This window comes from Globicephala melas, chromosome 5, assembly GCF_963455315.2.
Source record: "Globicephala melas chromosome 5, mGloMel1.2, whole genome shotgun sequence".
Classification (NCBI taxonomy): domain Eukaryota; kingdom Metazoa; phylum Chordata; class Mammalia; order Artiodactyla; family Delphinidae; genus Globicephala; species Globicephala melas.
The window spans coordinates 90,401,841-90,417,725 of record NC_083318.1 but is presented as its reverse complement, the minus strand read 5'-3'; the positions used below and the strand labels follow the sequence as shown (position 1 = coordinate 90,417,725).

General features: G+C 37.9%; 1 protein-coding gene across 1 annotated transcript in view; it reads left to right on the top strand.

Annotated features, from left to right (window-relative positions):
* The window catches only part of ADAMTS3 (ADAM metallopeptidase with thrombospondin type 1 motif 3), a 291,139-nt gene extending 275,945 nt beyond the window's left edge, over positions 1-15,194 (top strand). Inside the window, exons 19-22 of the mRNA XM_030877826.3 lie at positions 2,445-2,577; positions 6,388-6,595; positions 8,298-8,415; positions 12,470-15,194. Coding sequence (XP_030733686.1) covers positions 2,445-2,577; positions 6,388-6,595; positions 8,298-8,415; positions 12,470-13,029 — 1,019 coding nt within the window. The 3' untranslated portion in view covers positions 13,030-15,194. The remainder of the gene's footprint in view (positions 1-2,444; positions 2,578-6,387; positions 6,596-8,297; positions 8,416-12,469) is intronic.
* Positions 15,195-15,885: the final 691 nt, after the last annotated feature.

The window sequence follows — 15,885 nt, the reverse complement described above, 5'->3', positions numbered from 1 at the left end:
AACCAAAACTGAATAATACAAAGCATTTTGACTGAAATCTCAGGATCTACAAAGGATAGGAATCCATTCATAACAGTGGTAGGCCTTCTTAAAATCCCCTTGCCTTTCCTCCTTGTCTCATATCCATGTAGTGTTACCCTTAGTCACTTTACTCTTTCCAGACTCTCCCAAATTCAGTGTCCTCTGGTTCTTGCCTTTTTTCTTTTCCACTTTTACTTTCCATACCTATGCATTTCTTTTCAGCGTTAATGATGAAAGAGCTCTTAGTTGCACTATGTACCAGATGCCATTTGACATATTAATGATGAATGCTCACAATGGCTCTATGAGGTCAGTACTATTATTACCTCTGTCGTACTGATAGGGAAACTGAAGCACAGGGAAGATCAGTAATTTGCCTGGGGCCATGAGATACAAACCCAGGGAGGTAGTCTGGCTTCTTCATACATGTTTGTACTGCATTCTGCCGCCTCTCTGCTCTCTCTAGAGTAGATCCATTAAGCTGTTCTCAGAGTTTCTCAGTCTCTGCCATCATCCATTCCTCTAGCTCAGAACAACAAATGCTCCAGAATGGAACTGGCCTAGACAGAATTCTCTCACAATGATACTGAATAATTGAGAACAAGAAATTATTTTGTTGTTTGTATAGGGAATGCCTGGGTAAATATTTCATAATTTTAAATTCAAGGATGTATTTTTAAAGTTTTTTTTCTCCAGAGGGGGCATAAAATGTTTTTAGATAATTATTTTAAATGACAATTTATTCATCACAAGATGCTTATATAATTTGGATCCTCCCTTCTGTGGTATTGTCAACATCTACTTGGTCACAAGACTTATCAGATACACTTTTTTGTTATCTACCAGATCTATTCCTCCCTCGCCGGGTTTCCTTCACAACTTTGGAAGGGAAGATTATTGCAAAGATCTCTTAACTAGCCAACTAAATTTGATTTTCTTCTCTTCGTTTATTTCCAGGGTAATCTTTCTTGAAGAATGAATGAATGAATGAATTTGAGTAGAATTATACTATTTCCCTGATTCAGATCCTTCAGTCTCCTAATGTGTTACCCTAAAGATACAACGTAATTCTTTTTTTTACAGGGGTATAGTTGTTTTACAATGTTGTGTTAGTTTCTGCTGTACAGCGAAGTGAAGTAGAGTTCCCTGTGCTATACAGCAGGTTCTCATTAGTTATCTGTTTTATACATGTTAGTGTATATATGTCAATCCCAATCTCCCAGTTCACCCACCCCTTTCCCCCCTTGGTGTCCGTATGTTTGTTCTCTACGTCTGTGTCTCTCTTTCTGCCTTGAAAACCGGTTCATCTGTACCATTTTCTAGATTCCACATACATGCGTTAATATATGATATTTGACACAACATAATTTATGTAATATTCTTGCCCAAAGTGAAAACCTGAATGAATCTAATCATTAGTTGACAAAGAAACCCAAATTGTGGGACATTTTATAAAACAGCTGGCTTATACATTTCAAAAATACTAAAAGACAAAAAGAGGCTCAGAAACTACTCCTAACTAATTCTGTGAAAACTAAATGCAGTGCATGATCATTGATTGGAAAAGCATTTCTATAAAGAACATTCTAGGGACAATAGATAAATTTTGAATATCATCTTTATACTAGATAATAGTATTATATTTGTGTTAAATATTCTGATTTTAAGATTATATTGTGGTTATGTAAGAGAATGTGCTTGTTATGAGCTGAGGTATTTGGAAGTGAAGAATCAGGATGTCAGCAACTTACTCTCAAATGGTTCAGCAATATTTTATAATAAATGTATATATAGTATGTGTTTTATATATATAAATATATATCAAATATGGTGACATGGTAACACAAAGTTAATCTAGATGCAAGGCATGTAACATGTTCATTGTGCTTTCCTTACACGTTTTTTGTAGATTTGAAATTTTTCAAAATTAAAAAATATATACACATATATTTTTTTAAACGTCTAAGTCAGTGCTTGTGGAGACCTTCAGTAACTCCCTGGATAAAGTCCAAACATTTGTCTGCCATTCAAGGCTTTTAAGAACAGATCCTTTCCCATCTGTTGGGAAAAGCCATTCAAAGAGACCTACAATTTTCTATATGTCTTTTCTGTAGAAGCCTATGTCACTGGGTATTGTCGCCATAGTTTTCATATCTGACTCTCACAGGAGACTATTTATCAGGGTCTAGATTATTAACAAGCATGCAGTTGCTATTTAATACTTTGTAATATTTATTAAAGATAAAGGATTTTTGTTTATTTAATTTTTATTTAACTAATATGCTTCTGAAACTTCAGCACCTAGAACAGTGCCTGACTTATGACTCAATAAATATTTGATAAATGAATGAATGAGTGAATGATCAAATGTATGATGGAATGAATAAGCGATTAAATCCAAAGAAATATATTTCTCTTACCAGGTTTCCAGTACACTAAATATGGATGCCGTAGGAAAAGTGATAATAAAATGGTTCATCGTAGCTTCTGTGAGGCCAACAAAAAGCCAAAACCTATTAGAAGAATGTGCAATATTCAAGAGTGTACACATCCACTGTAAGTGTTTATTTTAACTATCATATACTGAGGACAAAATAAAAAGGATTTAAATGTCTTTAGCTCTTTTTAGTTTTAACTTAATTTTTAGTCAAAGCTAATACATATACCTGGTTACAATGATCAGATCATTTCACAGGAATTATATAAAGCTGAAGTCCTGTGGGTTTTTTTTCCCATATCTCTGCTTCTCAAAAATAACTGCTTTTATTTATTCTTCTCTTTTTTTATTGAAATATAGTTGACTTACAATATTGTGTTAGTTTCAGGTGTACAGCAAAGTGATTCAGTTATGTTTTGTTTTTAGATTATCTTACGTTATAGGTTATTACAAGATATTGAATGTATCAGTAGTTCCCTGTGCTATACAGTAAATCTTTGTTGCTTTTCTATTTTATGTATAGTAATTTGTATCTGTTAATCCCATACTCTTAATTTATCCCTCCTTCCCTCTCTTTCCCCTTTGGTAACCATAAGTTTGAGTTTGTTTTCTATGTCTGTGAGTCTCTTTCTGTTTTATATATAAATTCATTTGTGTGTGTGTGTGTGTGTGTGTGTGTGTGTGTGTATCAATACTGATACTGATATTCAGAGTTCATATTATTCTAACAACATGTGTCTCTCTTGAGAGTTGAGTCACTTAGCATGCTCTGCTTATGTTTCTTTTCTTACTAAACTTTGTTTCTCCTAGAGTTAGTGAATGTCTTGATTTTTATGTATCATTTTCTACTACTTTTCACTAATTCATCCCCAAACTCTTCTCCTCTAAATGCTATGCACTCAAGTATCCTGTCCTTGTGTCTTCTTAGAGACATGTCCCAGAGAGTTCTCTGTGTTCTAGCTCCTGCCTGAGCTTCTACACAGCTTCCTTCCTGGGGCTTCTTTTTACCATCCTCCAAGGGATTCCTACTGCATGTCTCTTGTATTGGACCTCCTGTTTTCTGCATTCTTTTTCTTATCTTTTAGAGTATTCATTCATTCTGGTAGGGCATATCTTTCAGTCGTTTCATGAAAAAACTATATACAAAGGAAAAATTTTATATAAGAATTAAGCTTCTATACACCTAAGAAAAGTGTATAATAGGTTAAAGTATAAGGGTATATAAGAAGTCTTTCTTCTACTCTTACTCTTGATCATTTGGACACACATGTATGTATACCATTCCAACCTATAATATATTTTTCTCAGAATTTATAAACTTGCTCCATTATTTTCTAGACTCCAGCTATGCTCTTGAAAAGTCATTTGCTATTCTAATTCTCAATTATTTCTATGTGACCTCTTTTTTTTTTTCTGTCTTTCAAAGTTTGTAGGATCATTTTGTTCCTAGTGTCTTGAAATTTCATAGTGATAAACTGCCTTTGTGCTCATTTTTTCTCATCTCTTGTGCTGACATTTTAAAACACAAAACTAGTATCTTTTACCTCTGGGAAATTTTCTTGTATTTTTTCTTTGAAAAGTTTCCCCTATGATTTTCAGTATTCTTTCTGGGAAATTTGTAGTTAGGGTTTCTAGACAGATCTAATTCTTTTCTTTTCTTTTCTCTCCTGGTATTTACTGTTCTTCCTGCTGAATTTTTCCATTTTTGCTATTATGTCATTAACATCCAAGAGAGTTTTAACATCCAAGTGCTGTTTTGTTTATCAGATGTTCTGTTTTCCAGACATTTGATTCTTATTTCAAAGATGTAATATATTCGTTTATCTTTCTTAGGCTCTTAAAGATTATTTGCTTTTTTGTGCATTACTTCTTCTATTTCTTTTTTCCCTTCATTCAGCATTTGCGTTAGAGACTTTCTATGTCTGGTGAACATTGGCTGTTCACATGTGTATAGAATGCAGCATTAAACTTCTGTATGATACATAGGAATGTTATGGAGACAGTAGGTCCTGAGAGTTCTCACCACAAGGAGAATTGTTTTTTCTTTTCTTTCTTTGCATCTATATGAGATGATGGATGTAACTAAACCTGTTGTGGTAGTCATCTCACAATATATGTAAATCAAACCATCATGCTGAACACTTTACGAGTGTATGCCATTTTATGTATTTTTTTATTGTCATTCTGGGAATTTCAGGAGGGAATAAGGTAACAGAAAGTATCTATGACTATGAAGTATATACTTCTCATGTTAACACCTATCTTTAAGTGAGAGTCACAGTGGAAGCCTTCAAAATTGAGTAAAATTTCTTAGTTGCCACAATTCATTCTACTGCCAGTTGAAAACCTTTGGCAGTCTTAAACTCTGAATAGCAAAGACTGCCAAGGTTTTAACCTGTTTATATTTTGGTGCTCCATACATACAAAAAGAAAAAAAATTGCACAGGGAAAGTAACTTTGGAAAGGATAAATAGAATGCCTCCATTACATACTAACAGATTGATTACCTAGTTGGAATCAATGGTGACAACCCTTTGGGACATATGCAATGACGAACTGTCTGTCATATTGTATCCATAGCTAATTTGGAGAGGGCTGGGGCACTGACATCGAATTTGGACATAGAATTTGGGAATGTCCCATAGGATATCTTTTTGAAAATAAATTCCTTGGAAATATTTCTATCAGGTATATTCGTGGAAGCAGTTTCTGCTCAGGCCCAGATGCATACAACCTTTACCCTTTCATCAGGTCCAATAAGGGCCTATATGAAGAACTGAATTTTCCAAACATGATGGATATGTCAGGTAGCCTTCACAGCAACAAGCATAGAGATGGAACTGTAATGTCATTTAGAGTATTCAAACATGAGTAAACTCATGAGGTAATGAAAAAGCAGCAGCAACCAAACCACCTTGTCATAGCCGGCATCAGATGGCCTTTTTTAATTTCCTTTCAGATATTTAACACCGTGAGGCAATATGGCTGAGAATTAGTTGGTTTTATTTATTTCAATGAGTAGGTTTTTATAATTTTATAATTATTTATTATAATGAGTTGGTTTCTATTTTATTTTATTTTTATTGAAGTATAGTTGATTTACAATGTTGTGTTAGTTTCAGGTAGACAGCAAAGTGATTTAGTTTATATATATATATATATATATATATATATATATATATATATATATGTTCTTTTTCAGATTCTTTTCCCTTATAGGTTTTTATAAAATATTGAGCAGAGTTCCCTGTGCTATATAGTGGGGTTCTTGTTGATTATCTCTTTTATATATAGCAGCTTGTATCTGCTGATCCCAAACTCTTAATTTATCACTTCTCCACCCCCTTTCCCCTTTGGTAACCATAAGTTTGTTTTCTATGTGTGTGAATCTATTTCTGTTTTGTAAATAAGTTCATTTTTAGCATATTTTTAGATTCCACATATAAGTGATATCATGATACTTGTCTTTGTCTGACTTCCTTCACTTAGTATGATAATCTCTAGGTCCATTCGTGCTGCTGTAAATGGCATTATTTCATTTTTTATGGCTGAGTAATATTCCATTGGATATATGTGCCACATCTTCTTTATGAGTTGGTGCTATTTTGGGAAACTACCATCATGCCTGAACCTAAGGGGACAACTTTAAGATGACTTTCAGAAACCCTCTGAGGATGATCCTTTTGGAAAAGAGAAGGTTGTTTCAGAGTCACTGGGAGACAGAATACTAGGGCCTAACAAATAGATGTGCCCCGCCTATGACTGTTAGAAAGTTTTCAGACTTTTTGTTTGATGTGCCCGTGTTTGTGAACCTGCCCCGTGGGGCGGGGGCACGTCATTCAGAGGGCAGAAGGAGCTAGGCTTGCGGTGCAGGGAGGGGCACACCACGCAACCTGGTCGCCAAGTTCAGTCTTAACCCCCATCCTCAGCTGGGCGGCAGAAGAATGGGAGCACTGCACCAAAACCTGCGGCAGTTCCGGCTATCAGCTCCGCGCCGTGCGCTGCCTCCAGCCGTCCCACGATGGCACCAACCGCTCGGTGCACAGCAAGTACTGCGTGGGGGGCCGTCCAGAGAGCCGCCGGCCTTGTAACAGAGTGCCCTGCCCGGCCCGGTGGAAAACGGGGCCCTGGAACGAGGTGGGTGTGCGAATTCTGTGTGCGTTGGCGGGGGGCGGTGGGGGGGGGAGGGGTAAGGACGTGAAGTATATTTTAATTTGGCTTCCGTATCAGGTAGGCTTTATGTGAATTGCAAAACTGTCACATATTTTGGAAGCATTACGCATCTGTAGGTATTAGGAAAAACTCACAGGTTAAAACAGTGTTTGCATGAAAGATTAGTTGATGGGGGCAAACCACGTTTGGATGTCTTGTGACACAGAGGCCTCTGAAAAGTGACTGATCTTCTGTCCGGTATTTTTTCTGAACTGCACCTTTCCTCCTGGATACATTCCAAACCCCTGACCTTGAATGCAGGGCCCTGCCCCATTTGACACCACACGAACGCTTCTCTTTTTTCTTTTTGTTGAAGTGTAGTTGATGTAACGTTACCTTAGAGTCAGGTGTACAACTTAATGATTGGATATTTGTGTACATTGCAAAATGACAACCACAATAAATCCCATGATAACTCTTCTTTGTTCATCTTCCTTTATTCTAACTCTTTGTCCCAGTCTGAGTAAACTGTTTACTCTTTCAAAGACCATGCTGGTCTGAGCCTCCTCCCTTTTGGCTGGCTTGCCCCTCCCCCTGCTCCTATGTGACCATCTGCCCCTCATCCATCAAGGCTCAGCTCCATGGTCCAAAATACCACCTACCAGGGCTGCCCTTCCCGGCAGTCCTTCCTCCACATTCCAAAGGCAAAGAGGCCTTCCAGTGGCTTGCTGATCACAGCAGTGTACTGTAACTCCTGTCTTTGAGCCTGTGCTTGCCACTAGTCCATGCATTTCTCAAGAAACCAGGTGCTTTGCTTCCCCAGCGCCCAGTCGGTGCCTGTCCAAATGACGTCTGCTTGGTGACTGGCTCAATCAGTGTCTCATTGCCCGTATTAACCACAGTTCTTTGATATATCTAAAAACTCCAAATGAAGAATCAGGGGGCGATAGTAGAGTGGATCAGAGGAAAGGGCAGCTAAAAGTAGACAGAGGACAAGGAGGGAGTGGAGAGCAGGCCCAGGAGGGAAGGAACAGGCAAATGAAAGTGACCTGCACAGGACTTTAAGGATAACTCATGTCTTGTTCCCCTCCGAGTCCTGGAACAAGCATCCCTCCTCTACAGCTCCTACCTAGATCAATAGCACGGCTGCTTCTGGGCTTAGTTTTAGAGCAGTTAGCCCATTCCTTAAAGAAATGAATTTGTGGGAAAAGAGTAATAGTAGCTCCAAAGAGGTTTAATTAACCAACATAGCATGTCAGTAAATTCACCATTTGTAAGGAAGGTGAGAGAATGGGAAGCTCAATCTGTGACAGGCTCTCTGAAAACAGGCTCCACTACTGCTTTTAGGAACTACAGAAGGAGTTACATTATAACAATGACTTGTTTGGCATCAAATGCTTACTATATGCCAGGCATAACTGTTTTATATACATTGTCTCCTTTGACTTCATTTAGTCCTACAGCAATTCTATGAAGCTTTCAGAGAAAGAACAATGCTCCCAGGGTAAAGCTAGGATTCTCTGTCTCCCAAGTCACTGTAACACTGGGCTGTAGAGAAGGAACTCCAGAACTGTGTATGCGTGTGTGCTCGTGTGTGCATGTGTGTGTCTGAGTGTGCACATGGGGAAAGGAAGAAAGACAGTCCTGGTGGAATAAACATCTATAATCACAGCCTTTGTTTCTGTAGTGTTCAGTAACCTGCGGCGAAGGGACAGAGGTGAGGCAGGTCCTCTGCAGGGCGGGTGACCACTGCGATGGTGAAAAGCCTGAATCTGTCCGAGCCTGTCAGCTGCCTCCCTGTAATGGTAGGTGTGACACTGATGGATTTCACTGTTCTGATCATGGTTTTTGAGCCTCAAAAAGCAGAACTTCCTTTCTGGGCAAGCTCTGGAATTTCCATTTGCTTACTGAAAAATGACTAAAGGAAAACACCCTTGAGATATTAGCTTAATAGAGTTCTTTAAGATGGGTGTCTGCGGCAATGTCCCCTCCATTTAGTTATCATAACCGCTGCGGCCTCTGTGGTTCCCAGTAGGCAGTAATGCTGGGGTGAGGGCCGTGTCATGTATATGTAGCTTCTGTCAATTTGTGTTTCTAGAAGCTACGTGTTTTCTCTCTTTGATTTTCTTTATGACTTCACATCATTGTCAAAGGCATAATAATGCAGAAGGTTTGGCAATACTTTACTAAAATCATTCAATTTAGGCATGTGGATGATAAATGTCATTCACAAAGCCACTTCCAATACCTGCTCATCCATTTTCATAGACTTGAACAGCGTGCTTTCAAAATAGATACCTTGTGCATATGCTAAAATTTGCCTTACTCTTGCCATATTGCAAAAGCGGAGTCTCTTTTCTTTCAAGTACAGATCTTCCTCAATTTACAATGGAGTTACATCCTGATAAACTCATCCTACGTTGAAAATACTGTCAGTCGAAAATGCATTTAAAACACCTAACCTACTGAACACCATAGCCTAGCGTGCTCCAAACACTTACGTTTGCCTGTAGTTGGGCAAAATCATCTAACACAAGGCCTATTGGATAATAAAGTGTTGAATACCTCATATAATTTATTGAATACTATACTGAAGGTAAAAAACATAATGGTTGTCTGGGTACAGAATGGTTATAAGTGTGTCAGTCATTTGCCCTCGTGGTCGCCTGGCTGACTGGGAGCTGCAGCTGCTGCGCTGCCCAGCATCACAAAAGAGTATCATTCCATGTATCCCTAGCTCAGAAAAGATCCAAATTCAAAGTACTACTGAATGCATATGGCTTTCACACCATCATAAAGTCCAAAAATCGTAAGTAGAACCATCATAAGTCAGAGGACATCTGTATAATTTCATTTGCTATTGTAAAACAAATAGCATATATTGGATGGTTTCAGTTTCTATCACTGTCTCCTTCTTCCTCCTTTTCTGCCTCTCTCTGCATCTGTCTGTGTCCTTTGTGTCTCATTTTGTTTGTTTGTTTGTTTGTTTTGCGGTATGCGGGCCTCTCACTATTGTGGCCATTCCCGTTGCGGAGCACAGGCTCCGGACGCGCAGGCTCAGCGGCCATGGCTCATGGGCCCAGCTGCTCCGCGGTATGTGGGATCTTCCCGGACCGGGGCATGAACCCCTGTCCCCTGCATCAGCAGGCGGACTTTCAACCACTGCGCCACCAGGGAAGCCCTGTGTCTCATTTGCTATCTCCACTTTTCTCTCCTCTCCTTTCCTCTGTGGGTTTCGCTCTCTGTCTCTGACTTGCTGTCACTTGCTGTCTGTATGTTGCTCACTTTCTGTGTATATCACTCGTGCTTTTCCACCTCACTCTTTCTTCTCATTCTCTCTTTCTCTCTCCCCCCCCCCCCGTCTCCCTACCTCTACCTCTTTTCTTTCTCCTGCTCTCTCCCTTTCCTCTTCTCTCTCTCCTCATCTCTTCGTAACTCTCTCCTTCTTCTCTATTTCCCTCTTTTTCTCTCTGACACTCCTCCTTCCCCCTTTTCTGGCACATGTGTCTGTCAGTGTCTCTCTTTCTCCTCCACTTGTCTCTGTCCTTCCTCACCCTCCCTGCCCACCTCTCTGTCTCTGCCACTCTGCATCTGTCTCTCCATCTCCCCGTGTCTCTTGCCTTCCCTGCCTTCTCTCTGTCCCAGTCCCCGTGTCCCTACCCCTCTGATTCTCTGTGCCTGTCTCTCTCTCCCTCTCTCTCTTCGTATCCTCCCACTGCCTGTCTACTCTTCCAAAGAAACCTTATAAAATATTTCTTTTGTACATTTTCCTTTGAAATGTGGGGTGGCATGAACAAGCATGACCATGAGGGGGAGACAAAGGACTTACATATTTAATCATTTTTCTCTGGAAAGTATATTTGAAACTTCAAATCACAAGTAAAAGCCAAAAGAACAAATTTACCTAGTTAGAAGCTATAACATTTCCCGTCACCATAGTATTTTACTCTTACATAGGCATTACTGTCAGGAGGTTAAACACTTTTCGAGTAAGCTTTATTGATCTTAATAACTGGTAGAGGTATATATTTCTGCAGATATGCCCAACTGTCAGCAAGAATTTGCTTGATACTTTTCCTTAAGCCAAAAGAAAATGTTATAGGCATAGAAAGCTATAGCCATAGAAAAAATAATTCAGATAGGAAAAGGGATTGATACTTGAGGTGAAACCCATTAATGTGATTCTCAGGCATTTACAACCTAATTAGATTATTATCTTAGCTAATATGAATTATTCAAACACATCGTACTGTATCATAGATGTGTAAATGTGAGGGAAATACAAGTCATTCCACAACTTGGGAAGTGGGCATGGCATTATAACGCTAACAAAGGTGGTAAGTTTAGCCTGTTTTGGCCCTGACAACTGACCCTCTTTTTTTCCCCTCGAACTTTAGAAAAGGGATTTAATTTCTTTGGCAAGTTATATAGCAGGTTCCTTACCTAGCAATGTAGAATCACCTAATATTACATTGTAATTTTAAGTGATTATATCATATAAATGCCACAATTTACAATTCTTTGCATTTATTAATTGGATATGGGATCAGTATTCTGTGTTGGACTGTGTGCATGGGCTCTCTGCATAGGATATGCTCTGGAATGGCTGAAAAGAAATACAAACTAACATTTTCATGAGCTCAATGTTTGGATTTTTTGAAATCTAATTCTTATAACCTATGATCAATAAAATTAAAAAATAATAGAAATAGTCTGTACACACACACCTACCAAGTGTTTTGTGAGTGTTACTTTAGTACTCTTTAAAGTACTATCAATTCAATGAAATTAAAGAACCATGAATCGTTCATAAGAAAGTTGGCACCCTTTACCCAGATTTGTGCTTTCAAATAACAAATAACCTGAGAACGTTCAATGGTAAACATGAAACTGTTGCCTTCACTCTGGAGAATGTTCTCCAAATCAAAATAGTATCTTGATTTTTCTTTTGGTAATATAGTTTTAAGATTTAATATGTTCTAACAGGTCTTTAGTATTTATTTTGATTTTAAATTTAAATTTAATATAGAGGCTACTCTATTATAAAGAAAGAACTATCATAAAATTTAAAAAACCAGTGCCCTCTATATCTTAAAAATATGGTAAAACTAATTCTATTTTCTCATTCTAAAATCAGATATGTATTTCTACTAGGAAGAAAAAATTACCCTTGATCTGAAGACTCTTGATGGAGATGTGAAAGTGCTGGTCAATTCAAGTGCTTTGCACATAGAGAATACTTATTTTAGTAAATTCATCCTAATATTCATATTTTTAACGTGAAGTCTAATGTGGCAACTCCCATAAATGTTAGCTTTTACTTAAAATTTTTTATATTCATATACGATTTAAGTTTCTTCCCTCCTTTTATTCATTTTTAGTTATATTTATATTTAAAATGGAATATAGTTGAAATACAGTACTATGTTAATTTCAGATGTACTACCTGGTGATTTTGCATACACTATGCATAATGTATTTGCATACATTATGAAATGATCACCACAATGAGTCTGTCCCCATAGAAAGTTATTAACATGTGACTGGCGATATTCCTTACGCTGTATGTCACATCCCTATGGCCTATTTATTTTATAACTGGAGGTTTATACCTCTTAATCCCCTTCACCTGTTTTGCCCCTCCCTCAGCAATTGCCCATTTGTTCTCTGTATCTATGATTCTGTTTTTTGTTTTGTTTATTTTGTTTTTTAGATTCCACATATAAGTGAAATCATACAATATTTATCTTTCTCTGTCTGACTTATTTCACTTAGCTTAATGCCCTCTAGCTCCATCCGTGTTGTCCTCCTTTTATGTTTGGATGTATGTCTCATTTTGTTGTCTTTTAATCTTTGCAGATGAGCCATGTTTGGGAGATAAATCCATATTCTGTCAAATGGAGGTGCTGGCGCGATACTGCTCCATACCAGGTTATAACAAGTTATGTTGTGAGTCATGTAGCAAGCGCAGCAGCACCCTGCCACCACCATACCTTCCAGAAGCTGCTGAAACTCATGATGATGCTATCTTTAACTCCAGTGACCTCCCCGAATCTCTAATGATGCCTACATCTTTGGTTCCTTACTATTTAGAGACTCCTGCTGAGAAGAAGAAATCTTTGAGCAGGATCTCTTCTGTAGGAGGTCCAAATGCACATGCTGCTTTCAGGCCAAACAGTAAATCCAGTGGTGCTAACCTACCCCAGAGGAGAGCTCAGCCAGCAGAAAATAAGACTCTGAGACTGGCCTCCCCACCCACCAAGAGTGGCCACCTCAGTTCATCTCCACAAATGGCTGCTGCCCCCTTCCTTGCAGCCAGTGATTCCATAGGTGCTTCTTCTCAGGCAAGAACCTCAAAGAAAGATGAAAAGATTATTGACAAGAGACGTCCGCTAAGATCATCCACATTGGAAAGATGAGAAAGTGAAGCCAAAAGGCTAGACATCAGTGGAAAATCTGGACAAGCTCGCTCTCCCTGTGGTGCATACAGCTTGTTTAAAGTGGAAATCTCCATAAATCATCAACTCATTTTATCTGTACGTGGAAGAACAAAAAGTGCTGGTTCACTTTCTAGTTGCTTTCATCCTCCTTTTGTTCTGCATTGACTCATTTACCAGAATTCATTGGAAGAAAGCACCAAAGATTATTAACCGAAGGAAAGTAAGTTGCTAAGCGTGTTGGTCATTTTCTAAAGCAGAAAAGGGACTGGAATCAATTGTGCATATCAGCTGATTTTTTTGTTGTTGTTTTTAAAAAGTTACAGTAAAAATAAAAAAGAGGTGCCAATGGTTTACATTTTAACAAAAGGTTTTGAAAATGGAGCAAAGAATTCTTAGACTTGTATTCCTATTTATCTATATTAGAAATATTGTATGAGCAAATTTGCAGCTGTTGTGTAAATACTGTATATTGCAGAAATCAGTATTATTTTAAGAGATGTGTTCTCAAATGATTGTTTACTATATTACATTTCTGGATATTCTAGGTGCCTGTCATTGAGTATTGCCTTATTTGACATTCTATGAGTTGATTTTCAAAGCAGAATATTACAAAGAAGTTAGAAACACCGCTACTGACAATACAAAGGGTTTTGTTGTGTGGTTTTGTTTGATCAGCAATGTGACACCTAAATTACAGAAAAAGAAAAAAACAGATAAGCTGCAGATATAGAGATTTCAACTTACCTATTACCTTCCATACTTTAAATAAAAAAGAATAAGTTTGGTGTCTTAGTATACTTGCAGTCACAGGGAACAGAGACCAGTAAATGAGCCTGTGCAGGACAAAATGGAAACCCTTTTACCAGGGCCTCAATAGACACCATTGAATTGTCCTGCTTTCCTGTGTTGTTTTTAATTGTCCCATTGTTGACATATACAAACAGGTATACTCAATGTACTGTAATTATTAACAAAGGAAAAATGTACTGAGATCATTTGTTTGTATGTCAGTAGCTGAGAAAAGCATCGTTGAACTCGAAATAACAATCAAGTATAGCAGGGCTTTAGGGCTCTGGAAGCAGCTTCAAGAAAGCATTTGTCAATGGTTGTAATATTTATTTTCCTCATGGTTCATATCTACATGTTCACAACCACCATGCATCTGACTGCAATAATGTGCTAGTAATTTATGTCAGTGATCACCTTACTCACAGTGAAGCCAGAAATGCTCTCTCCAGGGAGTAGATGTAAAGTACTTGTATATAGAATTCAGAACTGAAGATATTTATTAAAAGTTGATTTTTTTCTTGATAGTATTTTTATGTACTAAATATTTACGCTAATATCAATGACATATTTTGGTAAACTAGAGAGACATAATTAGAGATGCATGCTTTGTTCTGTACATAGAGGAGAAATTTAAGCAAACTACAGCAGCCAAATCAAAGAGCTAAAATTGAACAAAATTGATGTTATGCAAATTTTGCATTTTTAGAGTAGTTGATGCAAAGTTGGTAACTTTTTCCCCTTTGACGAAACATAAAATAGTATGGGCTCAGATAGCTAGCTGTTTAATGAAATAGGGAATTAAAAACACCAAAAAAGAAGTATGTGAAGGAGATAAATACTTCATGAATTACACTTAAAAGAAAAAAGAAAGATAAGTGTTGACAGCACAATGATTTGGAGGTCAGTTCCTGAACTGTCTAAAAATACATTATGCAAACTAAAATATAGATATGTTAACTTCTCAAAGCACAGAATGTGCAAGAACGTTTGCCTTTTAACCATGGTAAAAATAACAGCTTCACCTATTGACTCTATACCTCTAAAGAATCGCTGCTACTTGGTGCAAGACTTTTGAAAGTCAAATGAATTAGGTGAATTCCAGATTGTAAAACAATCCCTGAACCTCAAATAGAAGTCATTTTTTTCCCCTAAAAATTTCCCGAGCATGAAATTCTCCTCTAGTTTGCTTGCGTGTGCATGCATCTGGTCCACAGGGGAACACAGAGAAACCTGGTCACACACATACACCTCCCATAAAGATGTATATATTCATTACACTTCTGATCTTTGAGCTTCCTTTTCTACTAAGCTAAAAATTCCTTTTTATCAAAGTGTACACTACTGATGCTGTTTGTTGTATTGGGAGCACGTAGCAATAAAAATGTTAACAAAATATAGAGCTGGCTCAATCGAGATTTTATCATTAGATTCATCACTGAGTAGTGGAAACATGTTATTTCCTCCTACAAAGTGAAATAGTATCAAGTTCATTTGCTACTTGGACTTTCTCTAAAGAGGCTCAAACAAAGTGACCGTGTCTCCTCTTCTCACATCAGGTTGTATCATAATATTTTTTAAATAACATTTAAAAAAAAGAAAATAAGAGGTTACGGGAGTGGCTTTTTGCCTAAGTCCATCCCACAGAACTTGAAGAGACAGAAAGTGGCAATAATGCTAGGGGTATGAGAAGGAAAAGGGGCACTTCTGTTTTTAAAATGTGTCATCCCAGGGTAGTTTTTAGAAAAGCAACCCTCAGCTTTGAACCCTGAGGATTGGTGGGAGCACATCACCCCAGGACTCAGGAGTGTGGGAAGGACAGGACATCCCAGAAGAGGGCATTTCTTTCTGTAACAGGGAGACACTGTCTTGCCACAGTTCCCAGTCTAAACTGCAAAGGCAGACTGATTCCGGTTTGAACTCCACCTACCACTTCATACCTGAATGATCTTGGGTTGTCTCACTAGATTTCAGTTTCCTCATCTGTAAGATAGGAGGCAGAACTGTCAAGCATCATTGTGTGACTGCTGTGAGAAATGAGATAAGTAA